The sequence below is a fragment of the Myotis daubentonii genome, chromosome 7, assembly GCF_963259705.1.
Source record: "Myotis daubentonii chromosome 7, mMyoDau2.1, whole genome shotgun sequence".
NCBI classification, from domain to species: domain Eukaryota; kingdom Metazoa; phylum Chordata; class Mammalia; order Chiroptera; family Vespertilionidae; genus Myotis; species Myotis daubentonii.
Genome location: NC_081846.1, coordinates 20545958 through 20565568, shown reverse-complemented (window position 1 = coordinate 20565568; position 19611 = coordinate 20545958). Strand labels below are relative to the sequence as shown.

At 45.9% G+C, this 19611-nt stretch overlaps 1 protein-coding gene across 1 annotated transcript in view; it reads left to right on the top strand.

The window, feature by feature from the left end:
* Positions 1–13511: 13511 nt before the first annotated feature.
* Positions 13512–19611, top strand: part of MARCHF4 (membrane associated ring-CH-type finger 4) — an 82167-nt gene continuing 76067 nt past the window's right edge. The window contains exon 1 of the mRNA XM_059703077.1: positions 13512–16091. Coding sequence (XP_059559060.1) covers positions 15570–16091 — 522 coding nt within the window. The 5' untranslated portion in view covers positions 13512–15569. The remainder of the gene's footprint in view (positions 16092–19611) is intronic.

The following is a 19611-nucleotide window of genomic DNA, read 5'->3' as shown; positions in this document are numbered from 1 at the left end:
GGAAGGAGGAGAGATTCAGATATTTATTCCTCATGATTACTCCTTGCTTTGTCATGATTCTGGCAGTGTCTACATCCTACTATGCCCAGCGCTTCTGTTGGGTGGTTCCCCTTCCATGGTGCCACTTTCATTTATTCCATAATAGAGGCCAGGTGCATGAAATCCGTGCATGGGTGTGGACCCTAGGCCTGGCTGGCAATTGAAGCACAAGCGTGTGGTGTGGAAGGGCAGGTCCCAGCTGATCTCTGGGCCCTGGGCAGCACCTGGGCCCCTGGGCCCCCATGTGCCCCCCTCCGCCTGAGTCATTGGGCTCTCGCCCAGCTCTCTCAGTGCCTGGGAGCTGGGTGGCAGCCCCACCTCCTACCACCACTGCGGGGTGATTGGTGGTGCCATTGGGCCCCACTCATACACGCCTTGACCTGGCATCACCCGCTCACCTGCTCCACGGCCCCGCTCTAATCAGGGCCCATTGGGGCCGGCAGCACCTCCACTGCCGCCCACTGCCAGCGCCATGTCACTGATGCCCGCCATGGTCCACACCACCCCTCTGGTGGTCAGTGGACATCATAGTGCAGTGATGGCGAACCTATGACATGCGTGTCAGAGGTGACACGCGAACTCATTTTTTTGTTTGATTTTTCTTTGTTAAATGGCATTTAAATATATAAAATAAATATCAAAAATATAAGTCTTTGTTTTACTATGGTTGCAAATATAAAAAAATTTCTATATGTGACACGGCACCAGAGCTAAGTTAGGGTTTTTCAAAATGCTGACATGCCGAGCTCAAAAGGTTCGCCATCACTGTCATAGTAAGTGGTCGAACTCCTGGTCAAACTCCCGGTTGAGGGGACAATTTGCCTATTAGACTTTTATTATATAGGATTACTACCTCCTCCTTTTTCTCCTTCAGGCCTAAAGGTGGCATTAACTCCCTGTTGTTACCTTCTTGGGTGACTCAACACTCCCCATTGGTTCACTTAATCTTACTTATACATCTTCATTAGAGGGTCTTGTGACTAGTGTATATAGTATCTTCATTAGAAAGCCTCTGAATGTGTTGTCTGGTCTCCCCAAGAATCCTGATGGATACAGCAGGCAGGTGGCAGATACAAGATCCACGCATGTTAGACTGTGAGCCTTGACACACCCAATATTCATGAGCCTAAAGAACAGCCTGTTCTTTAAGGCTCAGACTTCTTGGGAAGCTTATTAGTTAAAATGATATATTCAAGGGTTATTCTCCCTCTCTCCCTCCAATTCCTGTCAACCTCTTTTCTCTTTAATATAAGCAAGTAGAAAGTGTGCCTACCATGCTAGATTTGATAATGGTGACTACCATTTCTCGATCACTTATAATATGCATAAACTATGCTATGCTTTATTTCATCTATTCCACACAAGGAATTTATGGGTTTGATACTACTGTTCTTCCCATTTTATAGAAGAGGGAACTATAAAAGAGGCTCAGAGAGTTAAGTAACTTACCCAACATAAAACAACTTGGTATGTGGCTATGGTGGTTAATACCAGTGGCCACCAATATTTCTGATTCTCTTACACCTCCTGGAAACATGGAAAATTATATTCCCCATCTGTCTTTGTAATTGGAGAGGGTCTTGTGACTAATGCTGCCAATGGGTTGTGACTTCAAGTGACAAGGTACTCCTGGGAGGACACATTTCAGAGCTGGCATGTGATCTATAATGCCTGATTCGTCTGCCAGTGTGGTCACATGAGCATGCATTGAAATGGGGCAGAGGGTGAGAGGGTGCCATAAGATTTAAGCAGCCTAGATTGCTGAGCCTCTTCATGAAGGCAGCTGTTCTGCAGTCAAACTTATTGTGTTAAGAAATAGAAAATATGGCCTTAGCTGGTTTGGCTCAACAGACAGAGCATCAGCCTGTAGACCAGCGGTTCTCAACCTGTGGGTCGCGACCCCTTTGGCAGTAGAAGGACCCTTTCAGAGGGGTCGCCTAAGACTATCCTGCATATCAGATATTGACATTATAATTCATAACAGTAGCAACATTGCAGTTATGAAGTGGCAACGAAAATAATTTTATGGTTGGGTCATAACATGAGGAACTGTATTTAAAGGGCCAGAAGGTTGAGAACCACTTCAGTGTAGACCCAAAGGTTCTGGGTTCAATTCTGGTCAAGGGCACGTACCTTGGTTGTAGGCTTCTCCCTGGCCTGGGCTCTGGTCAGGGCTCATGCAGTCTCACATCGATGCTGTCTTTCCCTTTCTCTTCCACTCTCCCTAAAAATCAGTGGAAAAAAATATCCTCTGGTGAGGATTAACAACAACGAAAGAAAGAAAGAAAGAAAGAAAGAAAGAAAGAAAGAAAGAAAGAAAGAAAGAAAGAAAGAAAGAAAGGAAGGAAGAAAGAAAGGAAGGAAGGAAGGAAAAGAAAGAAAGAAAGAGAAAGAAAGAAAATACATTACCTAATCTATCCTGACTGAAATAGTGGAGGAGCTGGGATCAAAACCAAATGTTTTTGGACCAAAAGTCATTGTCCTTAGGCACTAAGCAATAGCAATAGTGCTTCTCCCTGGCTTACTATCCAAGAATATTTCTTGGATAGAGTTATGGCCTTGAAATGGTCAGATAAAGGGGACCTAAGAAAGAAAAGTGATGTTCATGAGGACTCTTACTAGAGGAATAAAAGATTTAGGAAAGAGATTAGCAAAAAAAATTATACCTATCTTTCCTTTGCTCATTGTATCACTAAACAAAGAAAATAAAAAAGAGGATTCCTTAGAAAACTTTATAGTTAGGTCCTTCAGGATTTTTGCTTCTGGGAATTAATTGTAGCTGTTCCTTATTGAAAACAATTTTGCAACCCATCTCCAGGGAAGCATGAGTGGGAATACTCTGCCTTTAAAGGAAAGCTCCATACAGCCCTCCAGTCTGCAAGCAGGCAGGGTCTTCATTTGGGTCACTGTCTCCCTGTGTGGCTTCTCTCTTTCATGGTTCAATAAAAACCAGTTATAGGTTTAAGACCATTTATTAATCTTAACCATCTTCTCCGTTCAGCCTTCTGTCACCCATCACCCCCAAATCCCAAGGATCGACAGGCCATGTCTCTGTATCTAAGATTGGAAAAAGCCAGGTAATGAGGCCAGTGTCCCCAAATCTAAAGGCACTTTGTGTAATAAATCACAGTCCCTCAAGGTTACTAGGAAACCTGAGTTTAAAGGGATTACATTGGAGACCAAGGTGCTAAAGTGACCTCATTTTCTTGACTGAAGGAGAAAATATTTTCTAATAAAAAAAGATTGACAAAGTAGGTGGCCCTTATTGCTCACATATTCATATACCTATGGATGAGAACACAGCGCCCGCTCTTACCCATATTCCCAAGCATGTGCACATGGGTCCCCACACTGGGAACAGCAATGAGAGGATCTGCTAATTAGCATCATGTTTACACATTTATTGTCAACTATAATTACTTGTTTATTAGAATAGAGTCTTTCCTGTTTATTGCAGTCATTATGGTCTGTCAGTAAGAGATAACGTTCTTGAATTTCAGGAATATGTGTGAATTGCACAAATCTTACAGCCTTAACCAGGACCAACTCTCAATGAAAACGTTTAGAGAAGATAATCCTCAAGAAAGCATGGGATTTTATTTCGGTTAACAAGTAGTTATCCTGCCCAACAGAACTGCAAACAATCTCTTACCCAAGGAATTGGCCTTAGTTCCCACTAGTCCATGTTTCTCTTCCACAGTGTTAATGCCAGGCGCTGTGCTAGGCAATTGCTTGGTATGTGAGTTCTCAGTCCATTTTCACCACAACCTTCCAAGGGTCCCATCTTCTAGGTAAGGACACTAAGGCTCAGAGAGGTCAGGTGACTTGCATTAAGGGACATGCCTCGGATGCATACCCAGGCCTTTCTTACACAGCCCTGCTTTGTTCATTCTGCACAAACACACTCACACACCCCACTCACATGCCATTCCCCACATGAGTGCATTGGAATGCTGGCTGGGCTAGTTTTTCTGGGCATACACCTGCAGGGGTGTCCATAAAGGGGATCTTCTGGGAGACAGGACCAGGAGCAGGAGGTGGAGGCACAAGGTCATAAAAAGAGAGCAGAGGTAATAACAGCATGATAGGCAGGGCCACCGGTGATGGGAAGAGGTCATGTTTGCTGAGGAAGTTGAAAAGCTCAATGCCTACCTAGCAGGGGGTTTGGAAAACCAAAATTTATTTGTCTGGCTGTTGTGGATGGGGTTTGGCAAACAGAGCATTAAAAATCATTAGTTAGGAGAACCAAGATGGCGGCATAGGTTAACGCCGGAGTTTGCTGCTTTGAACAACTACTTCAAAAGTGAAACTAAAAGACGGAAGGGACATCACCCAGAACCACAGGAACGCTGGCTGAGTGGAAGTCCTACAACTAGGAGGAAAGAGAAACGCATACGGACACTCAGAGGAGGCGCAGTGCTGAAGTCAAATTCTGAGGTGCGGAGTGCGCGGAGCGGGCTGGCGGCGGAGGGCGCGGTTGTTGTTTTCAATCGGGAGGGAGTCACAGACTCTGAGCTCCAGATCCAGGCGAGTCTTTAGGGACCCAGACTCAAACGGGAGGAGCGGGACTGTCTGGCTTCGGTCAGAGCGAGTGCAGCTTTCTCTCCCAGCTTTGCAGCGGGTGCTGGGACTCAGAGAGGCAGAGCCCCTGGGGACAGGACTGAGAGCCGCCATAACTGCTCTCTCCGGCCCACCCTGTTGATCCTGTGTGACCCGCCCCGCCCAAGCCCTGCACAGAGGCATTTGCCGGATAGCCTCAGGCAAACGCCAGATTAGCACCTCCCTAGAGGACAGAAGTTCTCTCACTGCTGACACAGCTGATTCTCATAGCCACTTGGCCTGGAGGTCAAACCCTCCCTGGAATTAGCTACATCAAGATTTATCTATAAGACTGCGAACGAAGACCACTAGGGGGTGCACCAAGGAAGCATAACAAAATTCGGAGACAAAGAAACAGGACAAAATTGTCAATGGAAGAAATAGAGTTCAGAACCACACTTTTAAGGTCTCTCAAGAACTGTTTAGAAGCTGCCGATAAACTTAATGAGATCTACACGAAAACTAATAAGACCCTCGATCTTATATTGGGGAACCAACTAGAAATTAAGCACACACGGACTGAAATAACGAATATTATACAGATGCCCGACAGCAAACCAGAGGCGCGCAAGAATCAAGTCAATGATTTGAAATGCGGGGAAGCAAAAAACATCCAACCGGAAAAGCAAAATGAAAAAAGAATCCAAAAATGCGAGGATAGTGTAAGGAGCCTCTGGGACAGCTTCAAGCGTACCAACATCAGAATTATAGGGGTGCCAGAAGATGAGAGAGAGCAAGATATTGAAAACCTATTTGAAGAAATAATGACAGAAAACTTCCCCCACCTGGTGAAAGAAATGGACTTACAGGTCCAAGAAGCGCGGAGAACCCCAAACAAAAGGAATCCAAAGAGGACCACACCAAGACACATCATAATTAAAATGCCAAGAGCAAAAGATAAAGAGAGAATCTTAAAAACAGCAAGAGAAAGAAACTCAGTTACCTACAAGGGAATACCCATACGACTGTCAGCTGATTTCTCAACAGAAACTTTGCAGGCCAGAAGGGAGTGGCAAGAAATATTCAAAGTGATGAATAGCAAGAACCTACAACCAAGATTACTTTATCCAGCAAAGCTATCATTCAGAATTGAAGGTCAGATAAAGAGCTTCACAGATAAGGAAAAGCTAAAGGAGTTCATCACCACCAAACCAGGATTATATGAAATGCTGAAAGGTATCCTTTAAGAAGAGGAAGAGGAAGAAAAAGGTAAAGATACAAATTATGAACAACAAATATGCATCTATCAACAAGTGAATCTAAGAATCAAGTGAATAAATAATCTGATGAACAGAATGAACTGTTGATTATAATAGAATCAGGGACATAGAAAGGGAATGGACTGACTATTCTTGAGGGGAAAGGGGTGTGGGAGATGTGGGAAGAGACTGGACAAAAATCGTGCACCTATGGATGAGGACAGTGGGTGGGGAGTGAGGGCGGAGGGTGGGGCGGGAACTGGGAGGAGGGGAGTTATGGGGGGGGGGGAAAGGAACAAATGTAATAATCTGAACAATAAAGATTTAATTAAAAAAAAATCATTAGTTAGGTCCCTGATTATATTTAATCTTTTTTGCTTTTGCAGATGGTTGATGAGGGTGAGGGGCCAAGTCCGTGGCACATAAATGATCCCCAAGAAGGAGTAGGGGGTCGCCACCATCATAATGGGAATAGCCAACTGTGGCTGAGTGGACTACGTGCCAGATGCCATGTGAAAGGCTGTCCACAATTTTCTCATTTAGTCTTTGTGTCACTCTATGAGGTTGGTTCTATTTTGTTTGCAGGAAACAAGCACAGAGAGGTTAAGTGAAGTGGCCAGGTTCACACAACCATGAGCCATCCAATCAGGACTCCGTGTCCCACCCTATCTGCTGTAACAGACCCTTCGACACACCCACATACTAAGTACCTTTTACTATATGGACTCTGGTCAATGAGAATGCATCCTGGATTTCAAGAGGCAACTTTGTGTTTTCTTACATTTTTATATTGAAGTATTTGGTACTTACTTACACAGAGCAAAGTGCACAAATCTTAAGTGGGTAACTTAATGGGTTTTCACACGATTATATATTCATGTAATGGCTCTCTATAGCCATAACTATATGAATCTGAAAAGGTAGAAATGATAAACACTGCAGGAAATGTAGGTACAATTTTTTTTTTTAAATCTCCAGGTAATATTACTCGGAGCATGTGATCTAGCATGCACATGGATGGTGTTATAGCCATCTTTTTATAATTCATAGATCTCAAGTCTTCCCCACTTTAGGGGGTTGTAAATTCAGATGCTCGGGGTGTATGAGGTACAAGGTGGCATAAACCAGGATGCTATGGGGCTTTCGTTGTGTTTATATCCATTTCGCTTCACATCTCAGGCACAGGTAAACTTTTGTGCTTCCCACACAGGGAAACCCTGACATATCTTGTGAATTTCCCAAGGGAAGGAGGATATATAAGTTCAAGGTTTTATTATTGCTATGTATGTATCTAAAAATCAATATTTCTATCTGTCTGGCTATCAACCTACATGTGCACATCGGGTAGCCATTTCAAACAGGCTCTTTTTAAAGCCACATTGTATTAAGTGGGCTCTCTGTTAAAATGGGTTACGTATACATGGCTAAAGTTTGCAGGATGTATCAGCACACATGTGAACTGGAGGAGTTTGTGGTACAAATACAGATTACATTTCTATTTCGGATGATATATGTATGTGTACACATGCATTGTAGATAGCTAGAATTCTGCGATTGGTCATATGTCACTGGGACAAGATGATATGTTACCAAAGAGGGCAGAGCTTTTTCCCTGTGATGGACAAAAGCTCTCATGCTCTGGGGTCAGATTGGGATGGACATATCAGAGGCACAGCCAGAGGAGCCTGGGGAATCTTCGGCTGAGACCACCTCCCCCTTTGTCCCAGCCTCACTCTGCGCAGGCAACTGCCCTCTCAGCACACTGGAAAAGCCGATTCTGTCTTTCATGTCCACTGCTTTATTTTAGGCTTTTTGAATATTTAATAATACCATTTGTCTTCCCAGAAAAAGAGCTCGGAGAAGCCTGCGCAGTTATTGGTACAGGAGATGAGCAGCGGGGCTGTAGCTGACATGGGACAGGCTGGCCAGCCATTCCCTCCAGGAGCATCCCAAACTGCAAACTCCTACAGAGGACTCTGGACTGAGGCTGTGCCAGGGAGAGGAGGCCACACAGGTGGCTTCAGGCACCAGTCAGCAGCCTTAGAGAGGAAGAGGAAGTGCTGAGCTGGTATCGAGTGACCAGAACATGAAGTGAGAAGGAAACCAGAGACTTATTTTCTACCCACATATGCAGGTTTGGCTCAAATTCAGGTGAGTGCTGTGTATTTCACAGACTGGAGAAGTTAGAATGACCCACATTGCTCTTCTGATCCCAAGCAGGCATTTTATAGACTGGGAAACGGAGGCCCAGATTGTAGCCAGTCCCTGAAGTCATACAGCTGATTTGGGGCCAAGCTGTTTCTATAACCCAAGACTCTGTTTCTTGGAATGGTTAAGTTATGCTGCAGTAATAAATAGCTCCACATTTTCTGTTTCTTAACACGATAAAACACTTATAAAAGTTTATTTTGCCCTTTCTCACCACCTTGTTCTGCCATTCCACCCACCTGCTAGTGGGTTATTCCCTAACACGTTACCCTGTTTGGTTTCTTAATAGCACTTATCACCACATGGAATTAACTTACTTGTTTGCCCACTTACCTGTTTTCTACACGAGGATCTGAACTTTGTGAGAGCAAAGCCTTCATTGGACGCCTCCCCGTCACCAGGAATGGCCCTGACTCCAGTGGGGAACACATACGAATACCTTCTCTGCACCTTTTCCATGTCACTATCTTGCCTCTTTTGGACACTGGTTTGGAACTTGCTTTTTACTCACTCATGTCTGGAGAAGATCAACTCCTAGCAGGGGTGTGGCCAGCCCTGCTTCTGTGGTGCCTGATAACGGGAGGGTAGGATCCTGGCTTAGAAATTCATCTGAGCCAGTGTTCTCCACTGTGGAGCTCAAGTGCCACCCATTTCTGTTTCAGAATTGCCCAAGGAACTAGACAAAACAAAACAAAACACCAGTCCCATTCCAGACAAATAAGTCAGAATCTCTAGCGGTAAGAACCCACCCAGGAATCTTTTAATAAGCACCATGGCAACAGGCTTAAAAGAAGCTCTCCCAGGTCTAAGCTCAGCCCACCAATTACACACACCAAAATACTCATTTTTCCTGGTGAGCACTCACATTACACTTGCATTGTCTTGTGAATGATCAAATTCTGTTTGAGGTCAGAGTAGAGTACCTTGAGGTGCAGAGAGCATGGGCACAGTGGCTGATGTAACCTGATCTCTGAAGGAACATCCCATCCCTTTTGCTGTATTATTTTCATTAGAAACAGGTCACTAGGTCCAGCCTACACTCAAACGGAAGGACTTACACAAGGGCATGAATACCAGGAGGTGGGGATCATTGAGAGCTCTTTTAGAAGCTGCCTGCTACACCTTAACCTGAATTTTGAACTATCTTTTCACATGGGACACAGTATGTCAGACAGATAATAACTGTATGAGGTACTGTATCTGGTACCTGAAATTTTAATTTAAAATTCAGTGTTGCATCCTAAGAACAGCATAGACTTTAGGTTGAGAGAAGCTTCAATGAGAATCTCAACTTTGGTGTTCACCAACTATATCACTTTAGACTTAGTTTCTCTGAGCTTGTTATATTTTTATCCAAAAATAATGTGGAAAATACCTACCACCTAAGTAGTTTTGAGGACCAAAAAATCACTTGCTTGAGGCACATGTAAAAATGCAGATTTCACGGTTGCTCCCCAAGAAAGCCTTATCCAGTAAACGTGGGGTGACTCCTTAAGAATTTTTAGTTTTAATAAGTGCCCAAGTGTTTCTAAGTACACATGAATAAGGTGTGTGACTCAGAACATGGTAGCTATTAATAATTTGCATGAGAACAGTAATTCTGCAATCATCTATTATTTTTGTTGTTGTTAATCTTCACCCGAGGATATTTTTCCATTGATCTTTAGAGAGAGTGGAAGGGAGGGGGAGAGACACAGGGAGAGAAACATCAATGTGAGAGAGACACATCCATTGGTTGCCTCCCACACTTACCCTGACTCGGGCCAGGGATTGAGCATGCAACCGAGGTATGTGCTCTTGACTGGAATCAAACCCATGACCCTTCAGTCTGCAGGCCAATGTTCCATCCACTGAGTCAAGCCGGCTAGAGCTCTGTAATTATTTTTTTAAAGAACTTTATGTTTGAAGAGAGTCAACTGCAATAGAATGGAGAGCAAAGCAAACTGTATTGAGGACTAGAAGATGTTCTAGCTTTTGTCTGACACTTTGCTGTAGGATCTTAGGTACAGAACTACCTAATCTTCCTGGTTCACTTTTCCCCCAGCCCCTGTAAAATGCCTGCTAGCCTGAATACTGTCTGTCTGGAAGAGAAGAAGCAATAGCTGCTAGCATGGAATCCTTTTAGGGCTCCCCTGGTTGGGGAAACCAGTGCAATGGCCTCCATAATAATTCTTTTCAAAACTTTGTGTCTCTTTTTTTCCTGCAGACTATTCCTTGGTGGCTCTCATTCCTCTGCTGCTCTAATTCACATGACCCCAGCATCTCCGCATGTAATGAAATATATCTGAAAACAACCTCATTTGAAAGAATAAATCTATTAAGGAGCTGAGAACTTTCTGGCATGAAATGAAAAATATTGATTGCTTTTCACCTGTTAGCAGTAAAATCCCATCCAGTTAATTAACCTGCTCAGAGATAAAGTTTATTTCTGCCCTTCACCTTCAGCTCCAAATCTTTAAACCCATTAATACAAGTACCTGGTCAATGAATAAATCTCCCAGAGTGGTGTTCGGGGTCTCCTGTGATCTGGCTCCAGCTTAACTTTCTGACTTCACTTCCAGCTACTTACCTTCAAGTACCTTCCACTCTAGTTGAATGGAAGAGCTAATGTATCCAGCATTCCCACTCCCACAAATACCCTTCCCTCCTCTGAATTCTACATATTTTAACTCAGTTCAGATGTTACTTATTGAAAAGGGCTTTCCTAGAGCTCTGGCATCTTAACTTTCCCCCTTCTCTCCTAACTGCTGCCCAGTTGTAAGCATTAATTACCACCTTATTCTAACACGCCCACAACTTTGAATACCTTTGTAGCATTTATTATTTTATACCTTCTATTATGCTTATGTAAACATTTATAGTACTAGACCTTTGAGGATGCAATTCCAATTTTTTTTGTGTCCCCCACATCTCCCAACACAATGCCTTGCCTATGATTAGTGTTCAGTAAATATTTTTTGAATGCTTATATGGAGACTCATTGATTTAACATTTTCTTTATTGTGGCTTTTACTCTTGGGGCTCACAACCGCTATTTCATCAGCAGCACAAGGAGGCTCTAACTCAGTGAAGTGCTTTTCAGGATTTACATTATATTTAAAACAGAACTCTCAAGCCCAGTGGTTCTCAACCTTGGCTGCACATTAGAATCACCTGGGAATCTTTTTAAAATCCTGATTTCTGGGCCTCATCCTCCGGAAATTCTGTTTCTTTGTTATGGGGTGGGGCCACAACATTAGTAACAAAGAAACAGAATTTCTGGAGGATGAGGCCCAGAAATCAGGATTTTAAAAAGATTCCCAGGTGACTCTAATGTGCAACCAAGGTTGAGAACCACTGCTCAAGCCTTTCAATCTTTCTGAAGATAGTGCTGTGGTTGCTTCCCATCCTTAGCAGTTTTCTGTTTCTAGAAATCCTGATTTCAGTGGGAGGCGCGGGAAAGAGTCTTCTTGTGGATAATGCCCCGATCTATGACTCTGAATACAGATGTCAGATGGCTTTTCTATCTCCTGTCCCAGTTTACTTGCATGCCATACTTGGAGCTAGCATTTACCAGCACAAAAACAGATAGTTGATTTTAGGTAAAACATACATTCCATCAAGTATGAGAGCCCTCACATGTATGTGTCTAACTTGAAGGGGAGAAATATGGTAGCTTCACTAAACAAAAAGGACATTCACTCATTCATTCAATCAGTATTCATCTTCTTAGTCACCCACCAGACTCTAGGTGCTATATGATGTGCTGATGATACAAATACAAATACTGGTTCCTGCCTTTGAGGAGCTCTGACTCTTGTAAAGGGAGATGAATGTATGATAAGACCATGATTATACAGTGTGATTTGCACAATGACAGAGGCAGGCACAGGGTGATGTGGAGCCCAGAGAATTTGCTTTGAGAACAGACGGATTTTTTTAAACAAAGAAATGCATTTTACAGCACAGTAGTTATGTGCTGATATCAATAATATACACATTATTTTGTACTTATTAATAGCATCAGCATCATCTTCAAATCCCTCACTCTGGGCCAGGTCTCCACTGCCTTGGTGGGTACTGAAGCATGATTCAAACAAGCAGCCACACAGGCTTAACCAAGACCTAGACTGAGATCCTTGCTCCTCAGAGCTTGTAAGAATGAATCATTCAAGGAGATGGCAGCAAAGGGGGTAATTTTCTCTTGATTCATAGGGCTGAACTTCATGCCAATGATATTTTGGTGCAGAGATTTTGAATGCTATTCTGTCTATAGCTCCACCATTTCTAAAGACATTGCTACAGCTGTGTGGATGACTCATTGGGATAGCTTGTGCAAGCCTATGGCCCTGGAGCTGTGTGTGTGTGTGTGTGTGCGTGTGTGTGTGTGTGAGAGAGAGAGAGAGAGAGAGAGAGAGAGAGAGAGAGAGAGAGAGAGACCTCTAAGGAGAGGCAAGAAAGCAATGCTGCAAACATTGAGCATTTGTATAGACCACTTTAAGTTTTCTTTTTCTTGCTCTTCACATTTGGGGACTAATTTTCTACTTTCCTGCTCACTAAGAACTTTTTGAGGAGAATGGAGTAGGGTGACATGAGTCAGATAAAGAATAAGAAAAGAAATTTCAAATCCATTTCAAATTACCTTTTGTCAGTGGCTCAGCGAAAGGCTGGAGATATTGGTTAAGATGAGGCTGTCACATTACTTTAGATTCGTATGCTCCACAATTGAAAGAGGTCTATGGCTTGGAGTAATTAATGATGACTTTGGTGACAGAGGTGGTGGTCATAATCCACTCAACAAATATGTATTGAGCACCTACTACATGCCACCACTGACCTAGACACATGGGATCGAAATGGACTCCCCTTAATAAACCTCTGCCATTGGGGCTTAAATTCCAGAAGAAACTGGCAAAATGGTGCTAGCATTCCCCTTCTTGTTTGAACTATTTCCTTCTCATAAGTTCCTAGTCATGAACGGCTTGTTCTCCATTAAGTGCCAGTATCGGCTCGAGAATCATAAAACTTTATCTCTTCCAAAGCTTGAAGACTGTTATCTGCTTAACATGTTTATATGAGCAGAGAAATGGACTCCGGTTCAGATGTAGAAGTCTGTGTATGTGCATTGAGGGGTGGGTGGGGGCGGTGATAGTGTACAGTGGGAAGAAATTCTACTGCCCTATTCTCCACTGATACTTTCCAGCTGGGGGGAAATACATGTTAATACCCGAATTGCTCCCCTCCAGCCCACTTGCCTTTCCCCCTCTACCTCCACTTTGCTCCCTCCTCCCTTCCTTTTTAAATCCCTCCCTCTCCTCCTTCCTCCCCTTTCCTTTGGTCCCTCCCCACCCCCTTCGCCAGCTCAGTTCTTCTCCTCTCTGGCTCCCTTTCTCTCTAGCCTTTCCCCTCTCATCCTCTTTCCCTCCTCCATCCCTCCGCGTCTGCGCCAGGCCCCCACCTGCAGGGGCGCGGGGTCTGGGTGGGAGCTGTCCACTCGCCCCGGGTGCTGAATGCAGCAGCAGCAGCGGCCGCGGCGGCGGCTGAGATAACTGGGAGGTTTCTTCGCTCCAAGAACACTGTTTCCAGTCCTCAGTCAACTCACAGCCCACGCCACCTCTCCTCCAGCACCACCCCTTTGGGACCTGAGCCAAGGGGGCAGCGGTCGAGGCGGCGGGTGCTGAGCAACGGCGGAAGACGAGACAACACCTGGCAGCAGCCTGGAATCTGATTTGCTTCCTCTCCCCTTTTAGAGGAGATATATTTATATACGGTTTTGGGGAGTCGCGAGAACCGAGCCGGGGCCAAGTGCGGACTACATCCCACCTGGGCCACACTGCTTCGATTCCCTCTCTTCACCGTCAACCGGCACGGCACCGCAAACCAGCCTTACCTCGTTGCATCTGCGGAGAGAGGTAGCAACAGCGAGCCCAGCCAGCCAGAGGCGGTGGCGAGGAGGGAGTGGCGGCGTGGGGGCTGGGGGCGAAGAGAGCCGGCGAGGCCGCCCTTGGTGGGGGTAGCGGGGGCAGAGCTGCGGCGAGGACCCCGCAGCCGCCCTCCTTCGCTCCCACCCCTCCAGGAGCACTCTTTCCGATTATTTGAGAACCGAATTATTCCTCTTCCACTAGTACCATCTCATTTTTTATTACCTCCCTTCCCCACTCCTCAGCCTCCCCCACCCTACGCCGGCCTCGCCTCTGGTTGCATGGCAGCGCTGCCCCGGCGCGGGGGCTCAGGGCCAGCCCCCCGGGAAGGAGGAGGATCATGAAGCCTGGAGTCGCAGCCACGCCGGACCGCGAGCGGCAGCCAGAGGAGCCCCCGCCCCGGAGACACCCAGACGCCGACCAGCAGTCGCCACCGCCTTCGCAGCAGCCTCGCAGGCCGCGGGCAGACCCGGAGCCAGACCAAGGGGGCGACCACCGTCCAGCGGAGGACGAGGAGGAGAACGCGAGGCCACACACCCGCCCGGACCTGCCCTTCTCCAGGCCCTCGCCCCTCGCCGGAAGGGACCTTTGATGGAGCCCAGGGGAGGGGTCCGAGGATTTACAGACTGTCGCAGGGTGGGCTAAAGGCTGAGGTCATGTAACTACTTCCTTCTGTCCCTTTCTACACACCCCTCTTCTCTACACCTTTTCTCTACTCCACTGCCTCGCTCCCCCTCCCCCCCTACACACCCTTCTTCCAGGAAGAAGGCGCTTTGCAAGGGTTAAAAGATCTTTTCTTTCTCCTTCCTCGGTCCTTTATTTCCCCACCTTTAATCTCCCGATTAGCTTTCCCTTTTTTGTGCAGCCCTTTGGCTGCAGAGGCAAAGCACAAGACCCTTGTCCAAGTTCACCTGTAATTCCTTCCCCCCATCCAACTGCTCTCTTAAAAGCAACACCGGTGCTTCTGGGGTTAATTGCCCCAGTTTTCTGCCCAGGAGAATTAAAACTTGTCCCCACCCCCTCTCCTTCCTACCTTACCTCCCCTCCCCCCCACCCCCCCAATCTCTGGCTACCTGAAGAAATAATCTTTTCCCTCTCGCACATACAGTCCTCAATTCTTCATTGAGCTAGTTTGCCCTAATCCCAGCTCAGTCCACTCCAAATTTGATTTATAATCTTCCCCACCTTTTTATATACAAGAAGAAAGGTTGCCCATTGTCTATGAATTTGAGAACAACCCAATAATCCTCTCCTGGGGAACTTTCTAACAATTAGACCTACATCTCAAGGCCCTAACAGACTATCCTCAACATTTCTTTTATCCCCCTCCCTCTACCAGTGCCCCCAGGTCAAAGGCAGAAAGGAGGCAGCCTGAGCAAAGCCTAAGGTTGGGGTGAGGTGGGGTGGAAGCAAGAGAAGCTTTTATTGTTGGGCTTTCCAGGTAAAGTTCAGAATCAGTGACTTGCAGTCTTCAGTCCTGGGGGTAATTTATTTGCTACTTGGAGGAACCAGTGAGAAAGCAGACTCCCGCATAACACAGATACTCTGTGGACCCCTCAAAACCATCCTATCTTCTGCAAAGACTTCAGCTGCCCCTCCCGGGCTCTCTGCTCCCACTGGGCACATGCTGATGCCCCTGAGTGGGCTGCTTTGGTGGTGGTGCTGCTGCTACTGCTGTGCCTGGTACCGCTTTGGACTGTGCACCCCAGCTCCCCAGATGTTGCGCCACCAGGGTCTCCTCAAGTGCCGCTGCCGCATGCTCTTCAATGACCTGAAGGTTTTCCTACTTCGGCGCCCCCCTCCAGCACCCCTGCCCATGCACGGAGACCCCCAGCCCCCAGGTTTGACCGCCAACAACAATACCCTTCCGGCTCTGGGTGCCGGGGGGTGGGCAGGCTGGAGGGGCCCTCGAGAAGGGGTGGGCAGGGAGACCCCTCCTCTGCCACCTCCACCACCTTTGCCACCTTCTTCTGTGGAAGATGACTGGGGTGTCCCAGCCACGGAGCCACCTGCCTCACTGCTCAGCAGTGCCTCCTCAAATGACTTCTGTAAGGGGAAGGCTGAGGACTGCTACTCACTGGGCAGCAGCCTGGACAGTGGCATGAGGACCCCGCTGTGCCGCATCTGCTTCCAGGGGCCAGAACAGGTAAGGCCATTTCCCCCTTTTCCTGCTTCCTTGTAGTGTCTCCAGATCTCGCAGATTGCTACTCGCCTACTTGCTCTGGGGAACCATTATGTTGTGTCTAATATGAGGACTGTAAGTTTTAAGACTCTCAATGATGTTCTTTTGGTTAAGTTTGCCCCAAGAGGGTCTGGTTCCTGGTGGAGCCTGTTTGGTGGCTGGGTTGTATCCAGTGTTTGCATGTTCCTTCCAATGCTAGTATCTTCAGTTCCACGTGAAAATTCCATAAGTGTCCTCAAAATAGAAGATCCAGAAGTCAGGAGCAATGAAATGAAGGAAGTTGGTGGTCTGTTCACACTTGTCGTGAAGATGTCCTTTTGTCTGATTTATTGTGAGTGGCATTTTCCCTAGCTCTTCTTCAGTCCCAGATTTAAACTTCTTCCCTCCATGAAAGTGAGCAGAGATCTTGCCCACTTTCCCTATTCTTATAGACCGAAACCCAATGAGCCTGTGCCTGTTCCTTCATTTTCATGTAGAGACTGTCCCCTTCCATATTACATTTCCTTCTCAGCAGTGTGTTTTAGTCACTGCAGAGAAAATGGAGAAGGATTCTAGGTCCAAGGAGACTGCAGTTTGCTAAGACACTTCTTGGCAGACTTGTGTTTTCTAGGTTGAAAGCAGGTAGGTAAGTGGGGTGAGAGTGAATTTAAGGGAAATAGAGAGACTAATAGAGAATCTTGTTGTATCTAGTCCCCTCCTCAGGCCTGAAGCACATCAACTGAGATTGTCCCTTCCACTCTCCCCATCCAGGATAGAGAATGGCAAGTACCTCACAGACCAGAGTCTTCCCAAGTCTGAGAGTTTTCACTACCCCATTCATTCAGATTTTCACAGACATACTTACCCCACCCCTTTGAGCTCGACTTTCAATCTAGTGTCTGCAATGCTGGACAGCATGTGCACATTCTTCCAGAGTCATATTGTGGCAGCTCTTTCCACAGAATCCCAGGTCTGAACATCAGATCGAGTCACTCATTCTGGGGAAAGAATACTCACCTGGGCCCTGGGCAGGGTTATGTGATCACATCAGCCATTCTTTGTGGATTTCCTGGAAGTGGAGGGAAGACTTCTAGGTGCTCTCTGAACAAATGGCAGTGCACTGGGATGCCATGCTGGTGTCCCGAGTAGTCCTGGTTCTTGTTGGGGGCTTGCTCTGTAAGAGGCAGTCTTGGCTGACATTTTCATTCATTTTATCTCTGCTCTGAATGGGGAAAGCACTTCATGGACAGATGATGACTGAGGCCACACCCTGGGCATTATGAGGGAAGGAGATATAGACATCCAGATGAATACATATCTCTGAGAGTTTGAGGGCTGGATTCCTTCTTCTTGTGATGAGGATTGCCTGAAGTCCCAAATAGAGTACCGCCCAGAGTTGAGGGCTTCAGTTAGGGGAGAAGGTCCAGGGTCCCTGCTCCACGCCCTTTTCCCAGCCCTCCGCATCACCTCCAGGGCTGGGTCTCCAGCAGAGACACAAGGCAGAGTGGTTTGGCTGAGAGCAAGAGGGAACCTCACTTTGGGGACCACCTGGTCAGGATTTTGCCCGAATCAGGAGCCTCATCCATTCCCAGACAAGGAATTACTTAGTTTCTTAAGTTCTTAAGCTATTTCTTTCTTCTCCCATATGGGCTGGCTCAGGGCTGCATGTCACAGGGGCTGCTGGGAGTGTGGCTTCTGGTAAGAGTACCCTAGTCCATAGAGAACAGCATGACTTGGAGACTATTTGATGGGTGTGTGCAGTCCAAATAGCTTTATTTCACTGGGTTCTTTTTCCATTTCTGTGATTTCAAGACACCTTTTTCTGTTTCCCCTCCTTTTCTCATATTTGTTGAGAAGACCCAGGAGATAACGAGCATGAAAATGCCTTGAAAGGAATTAATTAATAATTGCATGTATTTTGATCACAAAAAGCAGTATTTTGTTGAGAAAAGAAAAAGAATGACATCATTAAGCATATTGTGAAACACTTCGTGTGCTACAGGGTTGGGTCAGAGATTAAAAGATTTTCTTTCTCACTTATTATTCTCATGATGTGTCATGAAGAAAGCATTGACTAAAAAAGCTAACAACACTGAGAGAGGAATGGGCTCTGTTATTATGTGGGAGAAATAGGATATTGTGACAGCATTAAGACTGGATCAAATCAAGTATTTCCTGTATATTATCATTACATTTTGGGATTTACTTTATCTGTACAGGAGCCAGGAGATTAGAATGGGAACATGTTATAGAAGTATTAAAAGCAATGTAGCTTAGACGTAGGGAAGGCATTTCCCCACTTTTTCTTCATTTCCCCCCATAGCATTTCAATAAGGAAGGGAGACAAAAGAGGGAGGAGATAGGGAAAACTTTTTAGAGAAGGGAGAGGGAGAGTGAGGGCGGAGAGAGAAGCTGAGATTTTATTTCAGTATCTTAGTTTCTTTCTGCTCAGGAAGAGAGCTGTCCAGCATTTGTCCACATGTGACCCTGAAAGGCGTGCAGACAGACTGTAATCTCAGGGCTGAATGTCTTGGTCTTTTCCCTGCAGCCAAACAAAGGGACCAAACAGCTCCCCAGTCATCTGCCACTACTCCAAGGGCTAAAAGACTGCCAAACACGAAGATGTGGTCTCTGCCTGCCAATATTTGGTGAGGGACAACTGAAAGATCCAGCTAGTGTAACATATTTATACAGGATTTCGCATCACTCATTCATAAATGCATTTAATACACATGGACTGAGCTTTTACAGTGTGCCAGATGCTGTTCTAGGCATTGAGTATCCAGGAATAGACAAAACAGTTGAGATCTCTGCTCTCCTGAATTTGACAGTCTAGTGGAGATACAGAAATTGACAAATAAACTACTAGATAAATCAAGTGATTTCGGATGGTGTTGACTGCCTTGATAAAAGTAAAACAGGAAAATGAGTTAGATAAGAATGAAACGGGGGCGGGGTGTGCTTGGGAAAGATGCAGCTACATTAGATACAGTGTTCAGGAACAGCCTTCCTAAGAAGGTTCCCTCTGAGCTGACACCTACATGGTGAGGAGGACCCCCTGATGGAAAATCATTTCAGATGGGGGGAACAGCAGGTTTAAAGGCCTCAGTGTGAATAAGCTGAGCATGTTTGAGAAATAGGAGGAGGGCGATGAGCAGGTGTGAACAAATGCTTTGAGAGACAACTTGGCTTCACCCTAGAAAACTGACCAAGTACCCACTCTCCTCCTTTCAGCCATTCATTCAGGTTGGATCAGGGTCAAGGTCCATGAGCGTGTAAGACTAGAGCCCAGTCACCAATCCTTCGCTCTCCATTTCTAGTTCACTTTGAGGGACAGTAAAGCCTGGTGGGTTAGCGGAGGTCTCTGAAGCCAGATGGTCCTAGCTCAAGGTCTGAACAAATTGTGTAGCCTCTCTGTGCCTTGGGTCCTCATTTTTTTAAGTTGGGATAATGATGATCATCCCCAATATACAAGGTCACTGAGCATCAGTGCTGTTAGTGTGTT